Raw genomic sequence first — 22,668 nt, 5'->3', positions numbered from 1 at the left:
TGAGAGGGCAAAGTTGGTTTAACCTCTAAAAGTATTAGAACATAGAATGCAACATAATGTAAGACAAATTGATATGACCATTTACTTGAGAATAAAGACAAACATAGACAGTTTTTGAAATTCAACATCAAAATAGTCCAACTACAAAAATCCAACTTTCATAATAAAAAACTCTCACCAAAGTAAGAATTAAAAGAAACTTCTCAAATCCAAGTTTTATATGGGCACAAACCAAAACTTGTGGATAATATCTCACTTAGTGGTGCAAGACTAATGTTTTCCCAGGAAGAAGTAAATCACTCTTTCCATCTTCATCCAGAACTGGATATTTTTCCCTATACCAAGTCACTAATTGCATATACATTAGTAAGAGAAAATGTACTATGTGTACATTCTAGGTTTTACACAACCAACCTGTGGTTAATTGGCAATTTTAGCAGTATTACAAGTTCATCTCAATTTCATTTCTTACTCCTAGTAGTGACATCTCTAAAATTGGAAATAAGAGAACAATTTCAATAACTACATAATCAAGAATGAACTACAGCATTGGTTACACTTCCTATTGCTACAGTAAAATAACCTGATGAAAATAACTTGAAGGGTAGATGGTTTGTTTTTCCTTACAGTTTGACAGGAAGTCCATTGGGATAGGAAAGGCATGGTGGGAGAAATATTCGGCAGCTGTTCACAATGTATCACAATCGGAAAGTAGACAGATAAATACATGCTGCTGATCAGTTCCGTTTTCCCTCTTTAACTAGTCTAGGACCCAACCTGCTGAAAGTAACCTATTTAGGAGAATCCCTCAAACATATGCCAAGAGGATTCCTGCCAGTCATTCATAGTCTTATCATGGTGAAAATATAAATTATTATAAGCCAACTCATTGTCAAATTAAGACTCAAACATAACACGTTTAGGTCATAGCCTTCCATGTTTTGTTCTCTTAGGTTCATGGTCATCTGTCTTAGTCAGGGTTTCTATTCCTGCACAAAACATCATGACCAAGAAGCAAATTGGGGAGGAAAGGGTTTATACAGCTTACATGTCAACATTGCTGTTCATCACCAAAGGAAGTTAGGAATGGAACTCAAGCAGTCCAGGAAGCAGGAGCAGATGCAGAGGCCAGGGAGGGATGTTACTTACTGGCTTGCTTCCCCTGCTTTGCTCAGCTTGCTTTCTTGTAGAACCCAGGACCACCAGCCCAGGAATGGCACCAACCACAATTGGCTGAGTCCTCCCCCTTGATCACTAGCTGAGTAAATGCTGGATCTTTTTTTTTTTTTCGGAGCTGGGGACCGAACCCAGTAAATGCTGGATCTTAAGGAGGTATTTCCTCAACCAAGGCTCTTTTCTTTGTGATAATTCCAGCTTGTGTCAAGTTGACACAAAACCAGTCAGTTCACTATCTCAAAATGCAAAATGCACTATGTCAAATTTCAAAAGTCCCAGCAAATTGTAATGGTTCCAATACTGTTTAAATGTCTAAAGTGTCTTCTGAGACTGAAAGCACTATCTTAACTGTGAACCCCAGAACAATGAAAAACCAAGTTACATACTTCTAATATATTACGCTACAAAGTAAACATTATTATTCCAAAAGAGGATATGAAAGACAAACAGTGAATGATCAGACCAATAGCAATATTCAGGTTTAATTCTGCTAGGTCTGCCTTTGTATGTTACTTGGAATTTCCCCCTTACTGCTTTTAATATTATTTCTTTCTTCTGTTTATTTAGTGTCTTATTATGTGACAGGAGGATTTTCTCCTGGTCAAATCTGTTTGGTGTTCTGTAAGATTCTTGTACTTTTATTGGCATCTCTTCCTTTAGGTTAGGGAAATTTTTTCTATGCTTTTGTTGAAGATGTTTTCTGGGCCTTTGATCTGGAGGTCTTCTTCTTCTGTTCCTATTAGTCTTAGGTTTGTTTTTTCAAATTGTCCCGGATTTCTTGGAAGATTAATGTCATGCACTTTTGCATTTTCCTTGACTGATATATTAATTTCTTCTATTGTATTTTCTATCTCCTGTATTCTGTTGATGGTGCTTACGTCTGTAGTTCCTGTTTTCTTTCCTAGGCTTTCCATCTCCAGGATTTACCTTAGTTTGTGGGGGTTTTTATTGCTTTTATTTCCCTTTTCAGGTCTTAGACTATTTTATTCATATCCTTCACCTGTTTGATTGTATCTTCCTTTATTTCTTTATATTTATTTGCTTCCTTTTTTAATGCCTATACCTGTTTGAAGGTATTTTTCCTATATTTCCTTAAGGGATTTATTCATGACTTCTTTAAAGGTCTCTATCATCTTTATAAGAATGAATTTAAGATTCTCTTCTTGTGCTTCAGTTTCATTAGGAAATCCAGGGTTTCTTGTAGCAGGATAGCTGAGCTCTAGTGTTGCCATATTGCCCTATGTCTTGTTGATTGTGTTTTATACTGTCCTTCAGGCATCTGTTTTTCCCTGCTGTTAGCTACATAATCTGATGACAGTAAGACTGTCAGGAGAGTGTGGTGAGGCGTGAGCCAGACAATGGAGATCAGCATACCATCCTCTATTGGCTGTGCCTCAGGTGGAAGCTACTCTGAAGGCTGTGTCTCAGTCAGACCCAGCTGTGGTGGTGCGCAGATTCAACTATGATGGATGGTTGGGCAGGGTTCCAAGCTGCTTAGTTTTGGACCCCCGAATATTTGACAGCCGGGAGGCAGGACACTCTTGGGGTCATGTGAAGATCCTCCAGATCAGGGAACAAGGCCAGAGCTCTGGTCATTTTTATTTCAGCATTTGACAACTGTTTACTCGATTCACCAGAGGTTTGGTATTTAGTTTTTAAGTTTGTTTTTAATATGTTCTGGCCACTAGTCTCTCATCAGGTGCATCTTTGGCATGTCTTCTATCATTCTGTCTCTGATGATCATTTCCTTTGCTGTAAGCTTTTGGATTTCATATAGCACCAAGGTCTGAGATTATTTCTTATGTTGCATAAGGTCCTGAAGTATTTAGTCCATTTTTTCTCTAGCACTTTCAGTGTTTCATGACTTACACTAATGTTTTTGACTCATTTTAAGCTAATTTTTGTGCAGGGTAAGCAATACACAGTTTAGTTCATTTACATATGGATATACAATTTCCAAGAACTGTTTGTTTGGTTGGTTTGGTTTTTGCTTGTTTTTGTTTTTATGAAGAGGGTAGAGTATTTTCAATGTGTGCTCTTGACAGCATTGTCAAAAACTAGTTAGCAGTAACTATAGTTTTAGTTCTAGGTTCTCTCTTTTATTCCATTAATCTACTTGTCTGTTTTTGTGCCAGTACTATACTGTTTTGGTTATGATAGCTCTATTATATAATCTGAAAGAAAGCATTATAATAACTTCAAATTGTTTTTTTTCCCTAAAAATCACCTTAACCATTGGAAACTTTCTGTCTTTCCCTATGAATTGTGGAATTTTGTTTCTGTGAAGAATGTCATCCAGATTTTGATGGAGTTACATTGACTCTGTAGATCACATTTGGTATTATAGTTCTTCTATTACTAATCATCATCATCACCACCAACCACCATCATCATAATCATTATCAATCCTTGAGGTTTTTGGTTTTCTAGTGACTTCAATTTCCTTTTTTTTTTTTTACTGTATTAAAACATCTTTTCTAGGCTTTCCATTTTTGTTGTGTTTTGATGTGTCTTTCTTGTTTTGATTTGAGATTATATATTCCTTATGTTTTCTTGGGTGAAGTTACCCTCTTTAGGATGGAGTTTTCTTTCTAGTGCCATCTGCTGGGCTGTGTTTATAGACAGATATTGCTTAAACCTTGTTTATTATGGAATGTCTTACTTTCTCCGTCTATTGTGATAGAAAACTTTGCTGTGTATAGTAGTCTGGGCTGGTATTTCTGGTCTCTTAGAGTACATAAAACATATATCCAGGCCCTCCTGGATCTCAGAGTATTCATTGAGAAGTCAAATGTTATTGTAATAGGATTGTATGTTATTTGGTTCTGTCCCCTTGGAGTTTTTAATATTCTTTGTCCTTTATGTTTAGTGTAAGGGGCACTTTACTTTCTGGACCCATCTATTTGGTGTTCTGTATGCTTCTTGCACTTTGTTAGGCATCTCGTTTTTTAGGTAAGGGTAATTTTCTTCTATGATTAAGTTGAAAATATTTTCTGTTCCTTTGATTTGGGTTCCTTCTTCTTCCTCTATTCCTTAAATTCTTAGATTTGATCTTTTCATGAGTTTCCAGGATGTCTTGTGCCAGGAGTGTTTAGATTTAGCATTATCTTTGACCAGAGTATTTATTTCTTCTATTGTGTCTTCCATGTCTGAGATTCTCTCTTTCAACCCGTCTTCTTGTATGGTGATGTTTGCCTCCTGTTTGAGTTACTAAAATTTTCATTTCCAAATTTCCCTCTGTTTGCATTTTGATTCTATTGATTCTATTTTCACTTTCAGATTTTGAACTTATTCATTTCTAGTCTGTGTTTTCATCGATTTCATTAATGGATTTATTAACTCTTTAAGGACCTCTAATATTGATAAAACCTATCATGAAGTCTTCGTCTTGTGCTCCATTTATATTGTATTGCTCAGAAACTATTGTAGCAGGATTGCTGTTTTATTTACCAATGAGGTGTATATACTTTTTTTGGATATTCTTTTTGTTTACACTTCAAATGTTATTCCCTTTCCCAGTTTCCTGTCCATAAGTCCCCTATCCCCTTCTTCTATAAGTGTGCTCCCGTTCCCATCAACCCTCCTTCCCACCCACTGACATTCCCTTACACTGGTGGTCCAACTTGGCAGGATCAAGGGCTTCTCCTTCCATTGGTGCCCAACAAGGCCATCCTCTGCTACATATGCAGTTGGAGCCATGTGTCATTCCATGTACAGTCTTTGGGTAGTGGTTTAGACCCTGGGAACTTTGGTTGGTTGTCCTTGTTCTAATGGGTTTGCAAGCCCCTTCAGCTCTTTCAATACTTTCTCTAATTCCTCCAACGAGGGTCCCATTCTCAGTTCAGTGCTACTAGCATTCGCCTCTGTATACGACATGCTCTGGCTGTGTCTCTCAGGAGACATCTATATCCAGTTCCTGTCAGCATGCACTTCTTAGCTTCATCAATCTTATGTAGTTTTGGTGGATGTATATATATGGGCCACATGTGGGGCAGGCTCTGAATGGCCGTTCCTTCAGTCTCTGCTCCAAACTTTGTTCCCCCTTTTAAGAAGGAGTAAAGCATCTGCATTTTGGTCATCCTTCTTCTGGAGCTTCATGTGGTCTGTGTATTGTATCTTGGGTGGTTAGAGCTTTTGGGCTAATGTCCCCTTATCAATGAGTGCACACCTTATGTTTCTCTGTGACTGGGTTAACTCACTCAGGATGATATTTTCTAGTTCAATCCATTTGCCAATGAATTTCATGAAGTCATTGTTTTTGATAGCTGAGTGGTACTCTATTGTGTAAATGTACCACATTTTCTGTATCCATTCCTCTGTTGAAGGACATCTGGGTTCTTTCCACCTTCTGGCTATTATAAATAAGGCTGCTATGAACTTAGTAAAGCATGTGTCTTTGTTATATGTTGGAGCATCTTTTAGGTATATGCCCAGGAGAGGTATAGCTGGGTCCTCAGATAGTGCAATGTCTAACTTTCTGAGGAACCTCCAGACTTATTTCAAGAGTAGTTGTACCAGTCTGCAATCCCACCAACAATGGAGGAGTGTCCCTCTTTCTCCACATCCTCACCAGCATCTGTTATCACCTGAGTTTGTGATCTTAGCTATTCTGACTGGTGTGAGGTGGACTCTCAGGGTTGTTTTGATTTGCATTTCCATGATGATTAAGGATGTTGAACATTTCTTTAGGTGCTTCTCAGACATTCGATATACCACAGCTGAGAATTCTTTGTTTAGCTTTCTACCCCATTTTTTTAATAGGGTTATTTGGCTCTCTGGAATCTAACTTCTTGAGTTCTTTGTATATTTTGGATATTAGCCCTTTATCAGATGTAAGATTGGTAAAGATATTTTCCCCATCTGTTGGTTGCCATTTTGTCCTAGTGACAGTGTCCTTTTCCTTACAGAAGCTTTGCAGTTTTATGAGGTACTATTAGTTGATTCTTGATCTTAGAGCATAAGCCATTGATGTTTTGTTCAGGAAATTTTTCCCAGTGCCCATGTGTTGAGAATCTTCCCCACTTTTTCTTCTCTTAGTTTGAGTGTGTCTGGTTTGATGTGGAGGTCTTTGATCCACTTGGACTTAAGCTGTGTACAGGGCAATAAGAATGAATCAATTTGCATTCTTTTACATGCTGACCTCCAGTTGAACAAGCACCATTTGTTGGCAATGCTATCTTTTTTTGCATTGGATGGTTTCAGCTCCTTTGTCAAAGATCAAGTGATCATAAGTGTGTAGGTTCATTTCTAGGTATTCAATTCTATTCCATTGATCTACCTGCCTGTATCTGTACCAATACCATACAGTTTTTATCACTATTGCTCTGTAATACTGCTTGAGGTCAGGGATGTGATTCCCTGAGAAGTTCTTTTATTCTTGAGTATATTTTTCACTATCCTGGGTTTTTTGTTATTTCAAATGAATTTACAAATTGTTCTAACTCTATGAAGAGTTGTGTTGGAATTTTGATGGGAATTGCATTGAATCTGTAGATTGCTTTTGGCAAAATAGCCATTTTACTATATTAATCCTGCCAATCCATGAGCATGAGAGGTCTTTCCATGTACTGAGATCTTCTTCAATTTCTTTCTTCAGAGACTTGAAGTTCTTGTTATACAGATCTTTCACTTGGTTGGTTAGAGTCACACTGAGGTATTTTATATTATTTGGGACTATTATGAAGGGTGTCATTTCCCTAATTTCTTTCTCAGCCTGCTTATCCTTTGAGCAGAGGAAGGCTACTGATTTGATTGAGTTAACTTTATACCCAGCCACTTTGCTGAAGTTGTTTATCAGGCTTAATAGTTCTCTGGTGGAAATTTTGTGGTCACTTAAGTATACTATCATATCATCTGTAAATAGTGATATTTTGACTTCTTCCTTTTCAATTTGTATCCCTTTGACCTTCTTCCGTTGTCTGATTGCTCTGGCTAGGACTTTGAGTACTATATTGAATAAGTAGAGAAAGAGTGGGCAGCTTTGTCTAGTCCCTGATTTTAGTGGGATTGCTTCAAGTTTCTCTCCATTTAGTTTGATGTTAGCTACTGGTTTGCTGTACATTGCTTTTACTATGTTTAGATATGGGCCTTGAATCCCTGATCTTTCCAGGACTTTTATCATGAAGGGGTGTTGAATTGTGCCAAATGCATTCTCAGCATCTAATGAAATGATTATGTGGGGTTTTTTTTTCTGTAAAATTTTTTCTGTAGTGGATTAAGTTGATTATTGTGGATTATAGTGGATTAAGTGGATTATAGTGGAGTTTCATATACTGAGCCATCCCTGGATTCCTGGGATGAAGCCTACTTGATCATGATGGATGATTGTTTTGATGTGTTCTTGGATTAGGTTTGCAAGAATTTTATTGAGTATTTTTGCATTGATATTCATAAGAAAATTTGATCTGAAGTTCTCTTCCTTTGTCAATGTGTGGTTTAGGTATAAGCATAATTGTGGCTTAATAGAAGGAATTTGGTAGTACTCTGTCTCTTTCTATTTTGTGGAATAGTTTGGACAGTATTGGTATGAGGTCTTCTATGAAGGTCTGATAGAATTCTGCACTAAACCAATCTGGTCCTGGGCTCTTTTTCGTTGTGAGACTTTTAATAATTGATTCTATTTCTTTTGGAGTTATGGGGTTGTTTAGATGGTTTATCTGTTCCCGATTTAACTTTGGTACATGGTATTTGTCTAGAAAATTTTCTATTTCCTCCAGATTTTCCAGTTTTATTGAATGAATATAGGCTTTTGTAGTAGGATTTGATTTTTTGAATTTCCTCAGATTCTGTTGTTTTGTCTCCCTTTTTATTTCTGATTTTAATTTGATATACACTCTGCCCTCTGGTTAGTCTGGCTAAGGGTTTGTCTATCTTGTTAATTTTCTCAAAGAACTGGCTCCTGGTTTTATTCTTTGTATAGTCCTTTTTGTTTCTACTTGGTGGATTTCAGTCCTGAGTTTATTTCCTGCCTTCTACTCCTCTTGGGTGTATTTACTTCTTTTTTGTTCTAGAGCTTTTAGGTGTGCTGTCAAGCTGCTGATGTATGCTCTCTCCTGTTTCTTTTTGCAGGCACTCAGAGCTGAGTTTTCCTCTTAGCACTGCTTTCATTGTATCCCATAAGTTTGGGTATATTGTGCCTTCATTTTCATTAAATTCTAAGAAGTCTTTAATTTATTTCTTCCTTGACCAAGTTATCATTGAGTGATCTGAAAGGATTCATGGGATTATTTCTATCTTCCTGTATTTGTTGAGGCTTGTTTTGCAACTGATTATATGGTCAATTTTGGAGAAGGTACTATGAGGTGCTAAGAAGAAGGTATATCCTATTTTTATGATGAAATGTTCTAAAAAATATCTTTTAAGTCCATTTGGTTCATAAGTTCTGTTAGTTTCTCTATGTCTCTGTTTAATTCTGTTTCCATTATCTGTCCATTGATGAGAGTGGGGTGTTGAAATCTCCTACTATTATCATGTGAGGTGCAATGTGTGATTTGAGCTTTAGTAAGGTTTCTTTTATGAATGTAGGTGCTCTTGCATTTGGAGCACAGATATTTAGGATTGAGAGTTTATCTTGGTGGATTTTTCCTTTGGTGAGTATGAAGTTTCCTTCCTTATCTTTTTTAAGGACTTTTGGTTGAAAGTCGATTTTATTTGATATTAGAATGGCTGCTACTCCAGCTTGTTTCTTTGGACCATTTACTTGCAAAGTTGTTTTCCAGCCTTTTACTCTGAGGTAGTGTTTGCCTTTGTCTCTGAAGTGTGTTTTCTGTATGCAGCAAAATGCTGGTTCCTCTTTATGTATCCAGTCTGTTAGTTAGTCTATGTCTCTTTATTGGAGAATTGAGTCTGTCGATGTTGAGAGATATTAAGGGATAGTGATTATTGTTTCCTGCTATTTTTGTTGTTAGAGGTGGAATTTTGTGTGTCTCTCTTATTTTGGTGTTGTCACAAGGAGATTACTTTTTTGCTTTTTGTAATCTCTGTCCTTGTGTTGAAGTTTTCCATCCATTATCTTTGTAGGACTGGATTTGTAGAAAGATATTGTGTAAATTTGGCTTTGTCATGGAATATCTCAGTTTCTCCACCTATGGTAATTGATAGTTTTGCTGGATATAGTAGCCTGGACTGGCATTTGTGTTCTCTTAGGGTCTGTATGACATCTGCACGGTATCTACTGGCTTTCATAGTCTCTGGTGAGAAGTCTGGTGTAATTCTGATAGATCTGCCTTTATAGGTTACTTGACCTTTTCCCCTTATTTCTTTTAATATTCTTTCTTTGTTTTGTGCATTTGATGTTTTGACTATTATGTGACAGGTGAATTCCTTTTCTGGTACAATCTATTTGCAGTTCTGTATGCTTCTTGTATGTTTATGGGCATCTCTTTCTTTAGGTTAGGGAAGTTTTCTTCTGTAGACCTGTCTTCTTTCAGCCAGTATGGGAACAGAGTTCTGCTCTCAGATGTGTAGGTGCTCGTGACTGGCTTTCAGCTCTTAGCACAGACAGAAACCCGTAGGGTCCTGTTTCTGACTGCTCCTAGGTCTCTGTGCCCAGGGGCCACAGATGGCACTAGGTGATTTCCTCTTGGGTCTGGAATGTGGGCAGAGAGTAGTCTCCTCTGAATTTTCAGGATTGTCCACACTTTTGAAGGTCCAGCTCTCTCCCTCATGGGATTTGGGTGGAGGGAGCCATGTTACCAGCTCAGTTCAGTTCTGGCCATAGGCCAGAACCAGCAGGTTCCTGCCACTGACTGTTCCTATATTCCTGTATCCAGAGGCATTATGCAGTTTCCTCTTGGGCCAGGGATGGGGGCAGAGGTGGGCAGAAATGGCAGTCTGTCCTGCGGTCTCAGGACCGTCTGCTTGTCTGGGTGTCCAGATCTCTCCCCCACAGGATTTGGGGGCAGGGAGCTGTGGTATCAGTTTGATTCAGTTCAGTTCCGAGCACAGCCAGAAACCGGAAATGCCCTGTCCCTGAGGACTTCTGCCTTTGTGCGTCTTGAGTCTACGACACAGTTCACTTGGGGCAGAAGAGTTGGTCTTACCTCTGCTCTCAGGTGTGAAGGCACTTCTGGCAACTGGCTTTCAGCTTTTGGTGCAGGCAGAAACCCAAAGGGTCCTGCCCATGATTGCTCCTAGGTCCCTGTGCCCAGGTAGCACAGATGGCACTATGCAATTTCCTCTTGGGTTAGTAGTCTTCTCTGAATTCTCAGAAGTGTCTGCACTTCTGAGGATCTAACTCTCTCCACCACAGGGCAAGATGTATTTCTTGAGGACAACAGATAATTGGATCTTTTGGTTGCTTCTTTGGAATGGTGATTTTATTTCCTCTATATTCAGAAGTTGGGGCACTATTAATGGTAAATGTATTTTATTATTCTATGTTCTATGTATTTTTAAAATTATTCTCTGAAAATATCATAATGTACACAATATACCTTAATCATATCCAATCCTCAATTCCCCTTATAACTACTCCCATGACCTCCTATCACATTTTCCTCCCAATTTTGTCCTTAAAAAAAAAAAAAAACCATCAAATCCAATGAGTGCAGCCCATATGAACAGAGGCCACGGGGCCATCCATTGGGAATCTAACAGTGCCTAAATTCCTGAAGAAAAGTAATTCTTCCTCACCCTATAGTCATCAACTGCTAATAGTTCCTTGGTCTTTGGAGCCTCTCCCCAATCCATTCTAGATTTTTTTTAAACCTGCTTGTTCATGCTATGCAGGTGTTGTGTAAATAAACACAGCTATTGTCAGTTCATGCAGAAGAGCTATGTCTAGAGTTTTAACAAGTGGTTTTGTCTGTGTTCTGGTCTTATTTAGGCAAACATAGTGCTGAGATTTCTTAGGTGTAGCTTTCCCATTATAAACAGAAGATAATCTTGCAGCATACTTCCTGTTCTCTGCCTATTATAATCTTTCTGTGTTCTCTTCTACAATGTTCCCTGAACCTTAAGTGTAGGGTTGTATTGTAGATATACCAACTATGGCTGGCCACCACATTCTGCTATTCTCTGCATTCTGACCTGTTCCTTTCTCTAATTGCCTCTCTGCTGAAAAAAGTTTTGTTTTTTAATATTTTTTTAATGAGAGGAAAGAGCTACATTTATCTGTCAGTAAAAGGATAAGAATTAAGAATGGTTAGGCTTAGGAAAGTGACTAAGTAAGATGTATGATCTCATTAGCCACATAGTTGGCTAAAGTAGCAGGCATGATTTCTTTCCTGTTGAACAGCTTTAAGTCCAATTATACAGCTATCAGCTACTGTCAAGATGTGCCATTATTGTATGTTTAGGGATGGATATCTTACTGTGTTGGTCACTGTGATTCATGGGCATCACAGCTGGTTAGGACTACTGAGCATTTTCCTCTCTTATTACCTTAATTACTATGAGAGGTAGTCTTCAATGAGAAGACTTTAAATATTATGTTGTATTTTTTCATCTTGATTATAATATTTTAGAGAAGTTTTCCTTTGGACATGTTGGCTTGAATCTTTAAATGTTTCTTGTATTTGGATGGCCCATTTATTACTCTATATATGTAAGTTTTCAAATGTGATTTCATCAAATATATGCTTTTAAAATCTCGATTCTTTTATCTCATATTGATTCTGGAGTTTGGTCCATTGATCATATCCTAAAGTTCTTAGATCTTGTGGCAATGCTTGTTTCTTTTCCTTATTGATGTGTGAGTGTACTCTTTTCTTGAGTCTTCATTCCTGATATTCTCTGGTTGAGTATATTGATGTTATATACTACACACACACGCAAACACACATTCTCATCAAGTGTGCTTCTTCATTCTATATTGGTGATTTTTAGGTACTAAATTCAAAAGATCTTATTTATATAATTTTTTGAGGCCATTAATCATTTAAAAGCCAGCTTTTGAAATATTTTCCAAGCATTATACTTAATTCAGTATTTGAGTGGAAGAAATCATGATCTTTTGGAGTTTGGTTGCCCTATTTTTCATGTTTGCATGTTATGCTTTATGCATTTGCTGCTATGGCTATCTGTTCAGTTTTATTTGAAGGGCTTCTTTTGAGCAGCTCCTCTTGAGGGCTCAAGCTATAGCAATGCTAAGAGAAGCAAACTATTGAAATAACAATATCAAACCATATGCTCAGTATTGAATGAAGCCTATTCATGAATCACAAATGATCATCAAATATCAAAACTTAGGGTGTGCTATAAAGGTGAAAAATTAGATAAAGGTGGAAATAATAAAGGAACAGCATTGAAAATAAGCATGTATAAAGGGAAGAATGTCAAATAAAATAAGGAAAAAATGGAGAATGTTTGGAGGAAAAATAAAAATGAGCAAGGTATTAGAAAAAAATAAAATATGAATACTACAATTAGAAAAGAAAAATGAATAAAATAAAAATTTCCAATATTAACAAAGCCCAAAAATCAGATAAATATGAGAAGAGGCATATAAAAAATATAGAAAAATCACTTCTCAGCCTTTTGGCTAAGATCAAGTATCTGTTCTTATCAGTTTAATATCTGATATGTCCTCTATCCAAGGACAATATATTAAATGGGTTTTTGGAACTAGGGGTTGGAATAGGAGTTTGCTCCGTCCACTCCTCACATGGACCTGGTATTGCAGTACCTCCAAGAATGGTGCACCCCCTCTGGGAAATAATGCTGGTTTAAAAAACTGCTTAAAAATAAGAAAAAAAAACACAGAAAGGCTTCTTTTAATAAGAGAAGTTCAAAAAATAAATGTATAATAAAAAAGTGATAGTGGCAGAGGAAAGAACAAAAGAAGGAAAAGGGATTGGCCAACAATGGAAATGTCCAACAAAATTAGGAGAATTTATGAAAGAGGATAAAAATAGAAACAAAATTTTTCTTTTTAATACAGTAAGGTAATTGCTGATAAAAGTAAAGGGTGGGGTCAAAGGGCAAAAAGAAAAAAAAGAAGAAATATTAGAGTGGTTTCTAAGTTCTCTAGTATTTAAGACTGTGTCTGATGCACAGATCAAGGAAAGGCCAGTTTAAGTTGTCTGGTCTGCACTTCACAACTATCTGAAGTCTACCAGAGCCATGCCCACTTATGTAGCTTCGTTTATTTGTGCATGAGGGGAGCTACTGCACTAGAGATTTCTATAGGCCCAGGACTATATTTGCACTTTACAAATCTCTAAGTTCTGATCAACCCATTGCAAAGTGTATGTGGATGACAAGTGCTGTGCAAGATCTTTACAGAAGGCAGAGGCTTCAGTTGGACACCTTCAAACTAGGTGGTCATCCAGACATGATTCTTCTGGATCTTCAAAATTCTCAAGACTTCCAACAGTGAAGGGAAGTAGTTGGTTCCAGAGGTTGATTTCTAATAATCACAGACTCAAGATTATCAACCTCTAGGGTTAATTGCTCTCCACCATCAAATGCAGGGCTATCTTTTCCTGTGCAGTTCATTGTCTGGGCAGACCTTTCCGCCACCTATGTTTTTCAGCTTGCTAGCACTCTCCACAAAGGCCGCATAAGGCTGTTCTTTACCTACAGGATATAACAAGTTAAATTGAGGCTAAGCAGTTATTGTCCCATTTTCAGATACCCAAGTCAGCTTAGTTTTAAACAAGTTCTCAAAATGCCACCCAGGATGATAGAATGATTACTTTCGGCTGCTGATCTGACTACAGGAGAATTTACCATCTTATCAAAATCTGCAACTGGATCTAAGGGCTGTAAACTGTCTGTAGGATAGAGTGTCTATTTCATTACTGCCACCTGGCTTACAATTTTTATGAAGCTTGTGCTTCCCCTCTCTGTACCAGGAAGTTGTGCTGCTGGATACTTAGTTTATTTCTTCTCGGCATGAGAAGAAATCTTTTCCTACACACTTTTACCTTGTCTATCATCACACGTGTTTCAATGGTTCTCTATAGACAGCATCCATTTTTCATTATTCTGATTCTTCTTCATGAGACACATGTAGGCAGCTTCTAGGTTGTCATGTTACCTCAAAGTTCTACATATGTCCTTTAAAACACAATGTTGATAAACAACAAAACCATCATGATGCTTCCAATTCAACCACATGCATTTAAAAATGTTCTATGTGATTAGATATAATGTCAATATTTACAACTTGGAAACTACATACTGCATTTAGGATTTAAAAGGGCAGAATCAAAGCCCCATTACTCAGAGCAGTGTCCTTAATTTGCTTTCTTCTCCCCTCTTCCATCCCCTCACTTCCCTCCTGCTACTGACTTGCTAGAATTTGTTTCCAATAAACTAAGAACACCCAGAAGTCTTTTCTTGGGCTCTACAGTAAAGAGAACAGACACTAAAAATTTCAATGTCTTAAAATTTTCAGAATGTTCTAATCAAATTTAAGAGAACACTGTTTCAATGAATATACATCTGTTCTTTCTGTTCCACCACCTTCTTTCCCTTTCTTTGGTCTCTGTGGTTGGGCTCTCATTAGAAAATGTTACTGTCTCCATTAGCCCATAGAGCATGATCTTATCCTTTATCAACTCTAACCTTGTTAATTTAAAAAACTGCACATAGATTGACACTCAGTGACGGGTGATTTCCAATTCTTGTCATGTGCTTCTTGATAATTTATCTCTCAAAGCAAAGTTCCAACTTAGGTATGTCATCATTTAAAGACAAGTAAACCAAAGCTCAGAGTACTCATACTGCTTGTAAGTTACCAGGAAATCTGAGATTATAAAATCTGGGCCTGTTTCAGTATAGCAAGTTATTACTCAGTAACTGAATTCCTCTCTAGTTTGATGCTATACAGCAGTCTTTGTTTCTTGTTTAGGAAGAGGTACTCAAGACAAAGTGTCTGGATTTACAGAGACATAAACAAGTGAGGATCTTTCATACAGAGAAGTGGAATGAAAGCCAGAGATAGAAATAAGCACAGTCCTAACAGTCAGGCTGTTTCCATGAATGTGAGAACAAACTAGGTCAGCTTGGACATGTTCCATATCACACAGACAACAACAAACTACAAATTATTCCCTTCGGGTTTCACAGTAGAAAACTGAAATGACAAGGATAGCCAAGGAACAAATGCTGCACAGGCCATGGGTAGTCACTTCTTATCCAGGATATGTCTGAATGCATGCATACACCTCACCAAACTCATTTAGTCAACGATCTTTCTTACCTGGCCTCTGGAAGAATTAATTCATATACCATCAGAAGCATTACGATGCCTAGCATGAAGCAGATACTAATTACGTGTAATTCTCTAGTCTGGCAGTGACAATCTGAAGACTCGGAGTAAAAACAAAGCTAGAATGAAAAAGGTAAGCAAAACTGAGTCATTACCTCCATGACTTACAATGGGCTCCCAACAGGACTGAGGAAGACGTCATTGTTTTTGAGAAAACATTTAAGTAGTGATGAAGTGACTACTAAGTGCTGACTCTGTATGTTACACATATACTGATAAGATGCTATTAACCAAGACAGTGACAGTGGCAGCAGATTCAGTTTATTGGGGAGGAAGTAGTATGCTTCAGTTTTAACATGTAAAGTATACACATTTTAGTATGAACATTGAATTGAAACAACTTAGGAACAGGTGATTTACCTGAAATTCTAAGAATAACAAGTTCCTTTAAGGAGAAAATACATTACTTCAACAGTCAGTGGAACCATAGACAACCACAAAGAAGTACAAAGTATATTTGCCAGAAATTATGAGGAGGAATCCCTCCACTGAGGCTCATACTCTTGTCCATCTGGCAAATGAAATATTATCTTTGGAGAAAATATTCTCCCAGTTCATTGCTTAGATTTCAATACAACAATTTTAGGTGAAACTAAAAGGAAAAACAAATCTTACCTGATGTATTTGCTTCTCCAAAGATAATTCATTCTCTCAAAGAAAAGTTAAGCCCTCTACCTTATAATGGACCTTAACCAATTGTCGGTTGGTTCTAGAGTAACTGGGTATGTGCACATAAACTGATAAATTCTTTAAAGATCTAAATTTAAGAATTAGATTTCTCATTCATTGACAAATAAGCAGAGTGGGACATTTAACATCAATGAAGTACTCAATTTCCTAACTGCTAACAAAGTGATTGAATTTTAAGACTGAAATTTAGTGTTCATTATCAGAAATGCTTGGGAAGAAAATATTTTGGATTTGGTGCTTTCTTGGATGCTGGAGTCTTTGTATTTAACATGACATGTTCTTGGCATGAAACTTTAAGTCTAAACATGAACTTAACTACTGTTTTGTATACAATTTAAACACATATCTTGAATATGTTGTATACTACATTTTTAGTGAGCCTGTATTTTGACAGTGATCCTCCTACATGAAGTAAGGTGTGGACCTTTCCACTCACAGAGTCCAGTGGGTACTCCAAATGTGGAACATTTCAGACTGTGTGGGAGCACTTACTCTGTACTACAACACTGTGCATTATTTTATCCAAGGTCTCCAGAACTCAGAAGCTGAGTTTCACCGAATGCAGAGTTCTTGACAAGAACCAAGGCAACACCACTCTTTACAGACTAAGAACGTTATTGGCTACATTTCTGAAAAGAAGCAAATTCAATGTATAGGGTTCAGTCATGATGAACAATTTTACAGCCATCTTAAAAAAAAAAAAAACAAATCAACAATACAGCATCAATCTCGAAACACAAACATTAGTACATTTACTCCACACATGGGTTTGAGGCACTAATTTTTACTTTAATATGCAAATTTAAGCAACTGCCCCACAATGACTTCTGCTAAAGCATTCATCAGTAGGCTCTTTGACAAAGTTTAGCTATCACAAGTAAATACAGAGGACTACATTTTATGTTTGATGATCTTTGGCACATTTGTCAGTTGAAAAATCTCAAAAGGCAATAAAAATTTTTCAATGTTTTACACATTCTTTTAATCCTAACATCAAAACTTAAGGCCGCAAAAAGGCAAGCTGAAATTTTAGGGTATGTGAAAGAGTTTTAATAGAGTTTTACATACAGTACCTTACATATAGAACAGTGTGTTTTGCAAATTTAAATAATATCTGAATGTACAGTGGCATGTATTCTTATCAAAGAGAAATTCAAGTTCACTGTCGATCAGTTCCAAGTGCGTTTATACAGATTGCTAGAACTGATAAACAGAATGAGGCAAAAAATATTCAAGTGTAATATCATCAAATAGCCTCCTCTTAACAGTCTTTTCTTCCCCCTTTTAAAAAAATTTCAAAACCTGTACATACACTTTTAGTTTTTAAAAACAGTCTGTTAAAAGGTAACATTTTATGTTAACCACCAATTTGTATAATCTATAGTAATAAAACTAGATATGTGTGATATAAATATGTTGATTATGTACATATGTATGTCGACTATTTAATCAAGCATACTCACTTATGCATACCTGCACATGTAGCACTGTGGTGTGCACACAACTCGCACCAGGACTGGCAGACAGTAGGACCTAGGCTCAAAAATCCAGCAAGAGCTGAGTAAGCAACTTAGTTGCCTTTGGTTTCATAAATCTGTCCATTTGTGAACAAAGCTAAAATTTGTGAGTGTATATTTATATTTTAAAATAAAATTTGTCTTCAGAAATGAAGCTTTTCCAGTATTCCACTACTAGCAGTTAAAAAAAAAAATCCACAGCCACAGATATTTTGATATTTTTGTCACTCCTCATCCCAGCTGAGGTTTATAGTTTTTTTCAAAAGGCAAACACCAAGTGTATCCAGGATCAATGTAGGCTGAAGTCTGGATACCACGACTCACCTATACAGAGCACACACAGCATGTGGTGTACAGGTTTGTATGGGTTAGTGGCATTGCATATAGCAGCTGGAAGGATTCCTGCAATATTCAAATCCTCTCTCCAGCAGTATCAACATTTGGCACATTGGGCCCTTCTGCAAGCCACTTTACTTTTAAAGAACACAATGCCCACAATAAATTCCAATTATTTGGTGGGTTTCTTAAAATACATTCATAATGAAGTTAGAATTCCACAATTATTTTCCTCAAAGTGAGACTTTCATTGTCAGTTTTCTGATTAAAATACATTCATCACCAAGAAATAACTCATGATCCTACAGAAGTTTAAATAACCTAAGTTTCTTTGCAGCTGGATCCAACTGCTAGAAGGCAATTCTTAGAGAAAACTTGTAGAACTCTCCAGAACTTGAATTTCCTTACAGTGTGGTTTTGGCCAGATGCTGGTTTAGAAACACGGCTATCTCTTAAAAAACCCTCTATAAATACATCACGATTCTTTCTATAGGTATCTTGAGCTTCATGAAAGCAACTATAAGAATCCTGCCAATTCCATTCCTTTAGTGCAGCTTGAATTATACTCATTGATTCTTGGCATAGATGACATTATCATTTGCAGCTTGTTCACTCATTTTTAATGTTAGCTTCCTTGATTAAATTGTTCTTCATTTTATTTCCAAGATGCCATACTATTGAAGTCACAAATCAGTAAATGACCAAACATTAAGCTTTTTGACTATCCACTTAGCAATAAAAGTGACTCAACTGAAGAAAAACACATCCTTGTCACCAAATGTTTACCGTTGTTATACAGAGCAAAGAGTTGCAATTTGTTGTACTTTGCCCATGTCAAGTAAGAGTTGTTTTATGTGGCGCTTAAGTTGGGGTAGTCTTGCAAGGGGATCTGGTGGCTCCAATTCCCCTGTAAAATCAAGCCAGCTCTCCAGAACTAGAAGGAAGGGGGAAAATTTTTAAATGGCATTGACAACAGCCAGAGGATAATCAATTATAAGGATCAAATGGTGACTGAAACAAAGAGTTCACTTCCTTCTTTACAGAAGGCCAGTGCACTTAGTCATCCCACCCGCACAGTTCTAATCCTTCTGGGACACCTTCATCTGCTATCTCAGACACTCACAAGCCCCCTGAAATACTGAACTACATGCCCAGCCCCATTCCACACAACCCACACACATACACACATACACACATACACACACACACTTCATTCAGAACATCTTTTCCCCAATGTACATATGTACATAATATGCATATACACACATCCACACATTTCATTAATATGTCACCTTCACTTTTTTCTGAAACAGAACATAACAATAACTTTCTACTAATTTAAATATAGTTTTATTTCATCTTTTCCTTGTGTTCGTGTATACATGTTTGTGTGCAGGAGCATAATTCTATGTTCATATGATAGTCAGAAGACAAACTGGATGTTGTTTCTTAGACACCACCTACTGTTCGTTGGAGATCAGGTATTTCATTGGCCAAGTAGCTAAGCTAGCTGGGCAAAGTGCCAAGAGTGAACATGTCTGCACATCCCATCTCACCACTGCGGGAGTTCAAGTGCATACTATCCACCTGGCTCTTATTTGCAGGTTTCTAGGGATCTGGACTTAGGTTCCCATACTTGCAAAGTAAGTGCTTTACCATTGAGCCATGTTCCTCATTGACAAAGGAAAAGGGAGAAGTTTCTGAGAGTCCCTTCCAGGATTACTATTTTATTAAAATATCTCCCCTTCTCTCTCTAATATATGCAAGTACACTCGCATTCTATGTAGAATTCAATTAATCGATTATATGCTCAATTTTCATTGTTTCCTTTAAAAATCTATTTAAAATATGTACTTGTAAAGGTACATTTTCATTTCTTCAAATATCTACACAAGGCAAACTAACTATTTAATCAAATTAAAAACAAATGCAAGATGCTTCTAAAATAGGTATCCACTTCCTCTCTTAAGGGAGAAAAAAAAGGCAGAAATACAGTATATATCAACCTAGTTCAGTGTAAAATTTATAGAGAGGACTTAATCCTGGAGGTAGGTTATGATCTTTGAGATCAGGACAAAACAGTCAAAGCAAAAGAACCATATGAGACTGAGAATCCAGGAATTCAATTTATTCCATTTTCTCAAATATAATAGGGTGGTATTTTTTCTGTCTACTTTTTAGTTTCTAGGTGATGATAAAATTACAAAAATGTGAGTGAAAACTATTTGAAAATTTGTATGCAAATTTAAGGTTTACTTGCTTAGCTTGTAGAAATAAATTCTTTTAACAAATATTAGCCAAAATGGAAACGAATATCTGACTTCATTGAAAATATTCTTCAAATAAACTAGCAAACACTTCATAAATATTCCATATTGAACCAGGCATATAGGCAGTATTTAATAAATATCCATGTTAAGAATAAAACAAAACAGATAAGAAATCACTATACTAAGGATAATATCCAGTTATCCTATACTAAGTCTACAATACCCTGCATATGCTAAATACAATGTAAAGAGACAGAACTCAGCAGGCAGGTAGTATACCTATACTCTGCATCCTACAACTTAAAGAACTTCTTCATAATGACAATTTGCACATGACAGTAACTACACCTAAGGTCTGGGCTACATTACCGTCCACTTCTTTTTCTATGAGGTCCATCCTGCTGGTGACTTCATTCTGCACATTTTCTATATGTGTGAGGAGATTGAGCTGCCACTGAAGATGAGCGTCTCCTGGGCCCTCCATGCCCTTTTTATCATTATAAACAAACACTTTATTCCCTGAAGCTGGATTCTTCTCCAAAGGACCAGTGGGGAACGTAGAACAAAACAGAATAAAACAAAACACAGAGAACTGGATGAAATGCTACTTCAGAATGATGATACAGAAAAATCTATTACCCTACTTGGGTAGGCAAGAGCAATGTGACTCTGAGAAAGTGTTTGGAGAAAGTTCTTACACACCATCAAATTCCATCTGGTGTTCTTCTAGAATAGATGTCCCTATATCCCTCCTCCATGCCTTCTAGAGTGTGACCCACAGAATAAGTTTCCAGTAAAATGTGCTAAGTAAATGAGAATTCCATTGCATAACTGAAATGACTAAGTGATGTAGACCATTTTCTTTCTCAATTAATTTTAACTGGTGACACAAATGGAGTGAGGGCAAAGCAATTATTGGGGAAAAAACAAATCAAGCTAACTGTCAAAGACTGGTTTAAAAGTTCAGTTAATGGCAAACTGGCCTTTACTGTTGTGGTTACACTGATGAGATAACAGAAGGTAAGAATATCTGAAAAACTTCAGAATGCAAATTTTTAAAAACATACACTATAAAATAAGGATTTAGATTTGCCAAAGGCAACTAATTTCATAGGACATTAATTTGTCAAAATAATTTACCACAAGTTTTACAAAATATAAGCTTTCCGATTTCAATTTCTGATGGTGATTACCTGACATTTAAAAAGCCACAATAGCAATCAACTAATTTAAGAGTGGACTGCTTGTGGCAAAGCAATAAAACTTGAGGGCCCCTTCGATCTCAATGCCAAGCCCAACAAACAGGAGACATGTTTACACAGTTACTGCACAATGTAACTGTGGGATTGATATGCAGACACAGGCTTTAGTGTGATGCTCTGTCCAAAACACATTAAAGGAAGACAAATTATGACTCCATATACCTGAACGGTCCCACACAAATTCATTTTCCTTTTGATATACACTATGTTTCATTAATTTCTAGAAATATGTAAGTATGCTTAGGAACTGAAAACTTTAGGGTGGCAGTTGAATTGATTATAACAACTCAATGTTTACATGGATAATGTTTTGTGGTAGAGAAAGGAAAAACATTTGTAAGCAGGTATTTACATATTAGCAAAGCCCAAGGACTAGGTGTGCTTAATTCCACCAGCTTCTTCTCTTGCTTTATGGGAGCCATTACCTTCTCTGACACTCCACGCTCTTTCACTGAGTACAGAAGATGGCTATTATCTGCCACATGGAGTTCCCCATCTTCTTCAAAACTGCTAACATCATCATCATCTGAGCTTCCAGGGTCTGTGAGAGAATGGCAGTCCTGACTAAAGCTCTGTGGCTTTTGATAGCTGTGTTCACTTGTTATGTAAGTTTCTTCCATTTTCAGGGGTGGTTCTTTGTGGTTTTGTACATATTTCCTTCCTTCTGAGTTAGCTGTGTCCTGAAGTATTACTTTTCTCTCAGCTCCAGCTACTACCTGATCTTGCTCTTTCCTCTTCCCAGAATATGCCCAGAGACGAAGGTCAGGATGATGTTTATTCCTTAAAACAAAAATGGAGGAATAAGCACTTCATGAAAAGAACGGCAACAAGCTAAAAACTGTAGTAAATTTGGTAACCATGTGAAAAAAGGATCAGGATCAAAGATGAAGTTGTCCTTTAAGTTGACTCCTTAGCATTTTATCCAAAATCCAAAGTCTTCTCAGTTTTAATGATACAATACTGAGAAAATCAACAGTGAACTTAATTCTGTTATTAGTGACACTGTTTGATATATACATTTCTTTATAGAATGTTCATTGTCACTGTATGTTACATAAACTTTATATGAACATTTTCTATAACATTTAATCAATTAAAAAGCCATTCCTATTCATGAGAAAAAAATTACAACTAAACACATAAGACACAAGTATATTTCACTGTAGCAATTATAAATGCCATATGATATTATGGATTTT

At 36.8% G+C, this 22,668-nt stretch overlaps 1 protein-coding gene and 1 non-coding gene across 13 annotated transcripts in view; one reads left to right on the top strand and one right to left on the bottom strand.

The window, feature by feature from the left end:
* Positions 1 to 12,638: 12,638 nt before the first annotated feature.
* Positions 12,639 to 12,824, top strand: LOC116890626. Its single transcript, XR_004386771.1, has one exon. It is a non-coding gene; the product is annotated as a U2 spliceosomal RNA (small nuclear RNA).
* Positions 12,825 to 15,633: 2,809 nt separating this feature from the next.
* The window catches only part of Phf20l1 (PHD finger protein 20 like 1), a 66,370-nt gene continuing 59,335 nt past the window's right edge, over positions 15,634 to 22,668 (bottom strand). For 8 of the 12 annotated variants that reach the window (XM_032916164.1, XM_032916201.1, XM_032916210.1 and 5 more), the window contains 3 exons: positions 21,895 to 22,249; positions 20,577 to 20,742; positions 15,634 to 18,871 (listed from right to left, as the gene is read on the bottom strand). In XM_032916164.1, the coding sequence (XP_032772055.1) occupies positions 18,729 to 18,871; positions 20,577 to 20,742; positions 21,895 to 22,249 (664 nt within the window). In that variant the 3' untranslated portion in view covers positions 15,634 to 18,728. The remainder of the gene's footprint in view (positions 18,872 to 20,576; positions 20,743 to 21,894; positions 22,250 to 22,668) is intronic. The other 4 variants (XM_032916226.1, XM_032916190.1, XM_032916247.1 and 1 more) reach the window with 2 other exon arrangements.

This window comes from Rattus rattus, chromosome 1 (genome assembly GCF_011064425.1).
Source record: "Rattus rattus isolate New Zealand chromosome 1, Rrattus_CSIRO_v1, whole genome shotgun sequence".
NCBI classification, from domain to species: domain Eukaryota; kingdom Metazoa; phylum Chordata; class Mammalia; order Rodentia; family Muridae; genus Rattus; species Rattus rattus.
The sequence above is the reverse complement of the archived record's forward strand: the minus strand, read 5'-3'. Positions and strand labels throughout refer to the sequence as shown.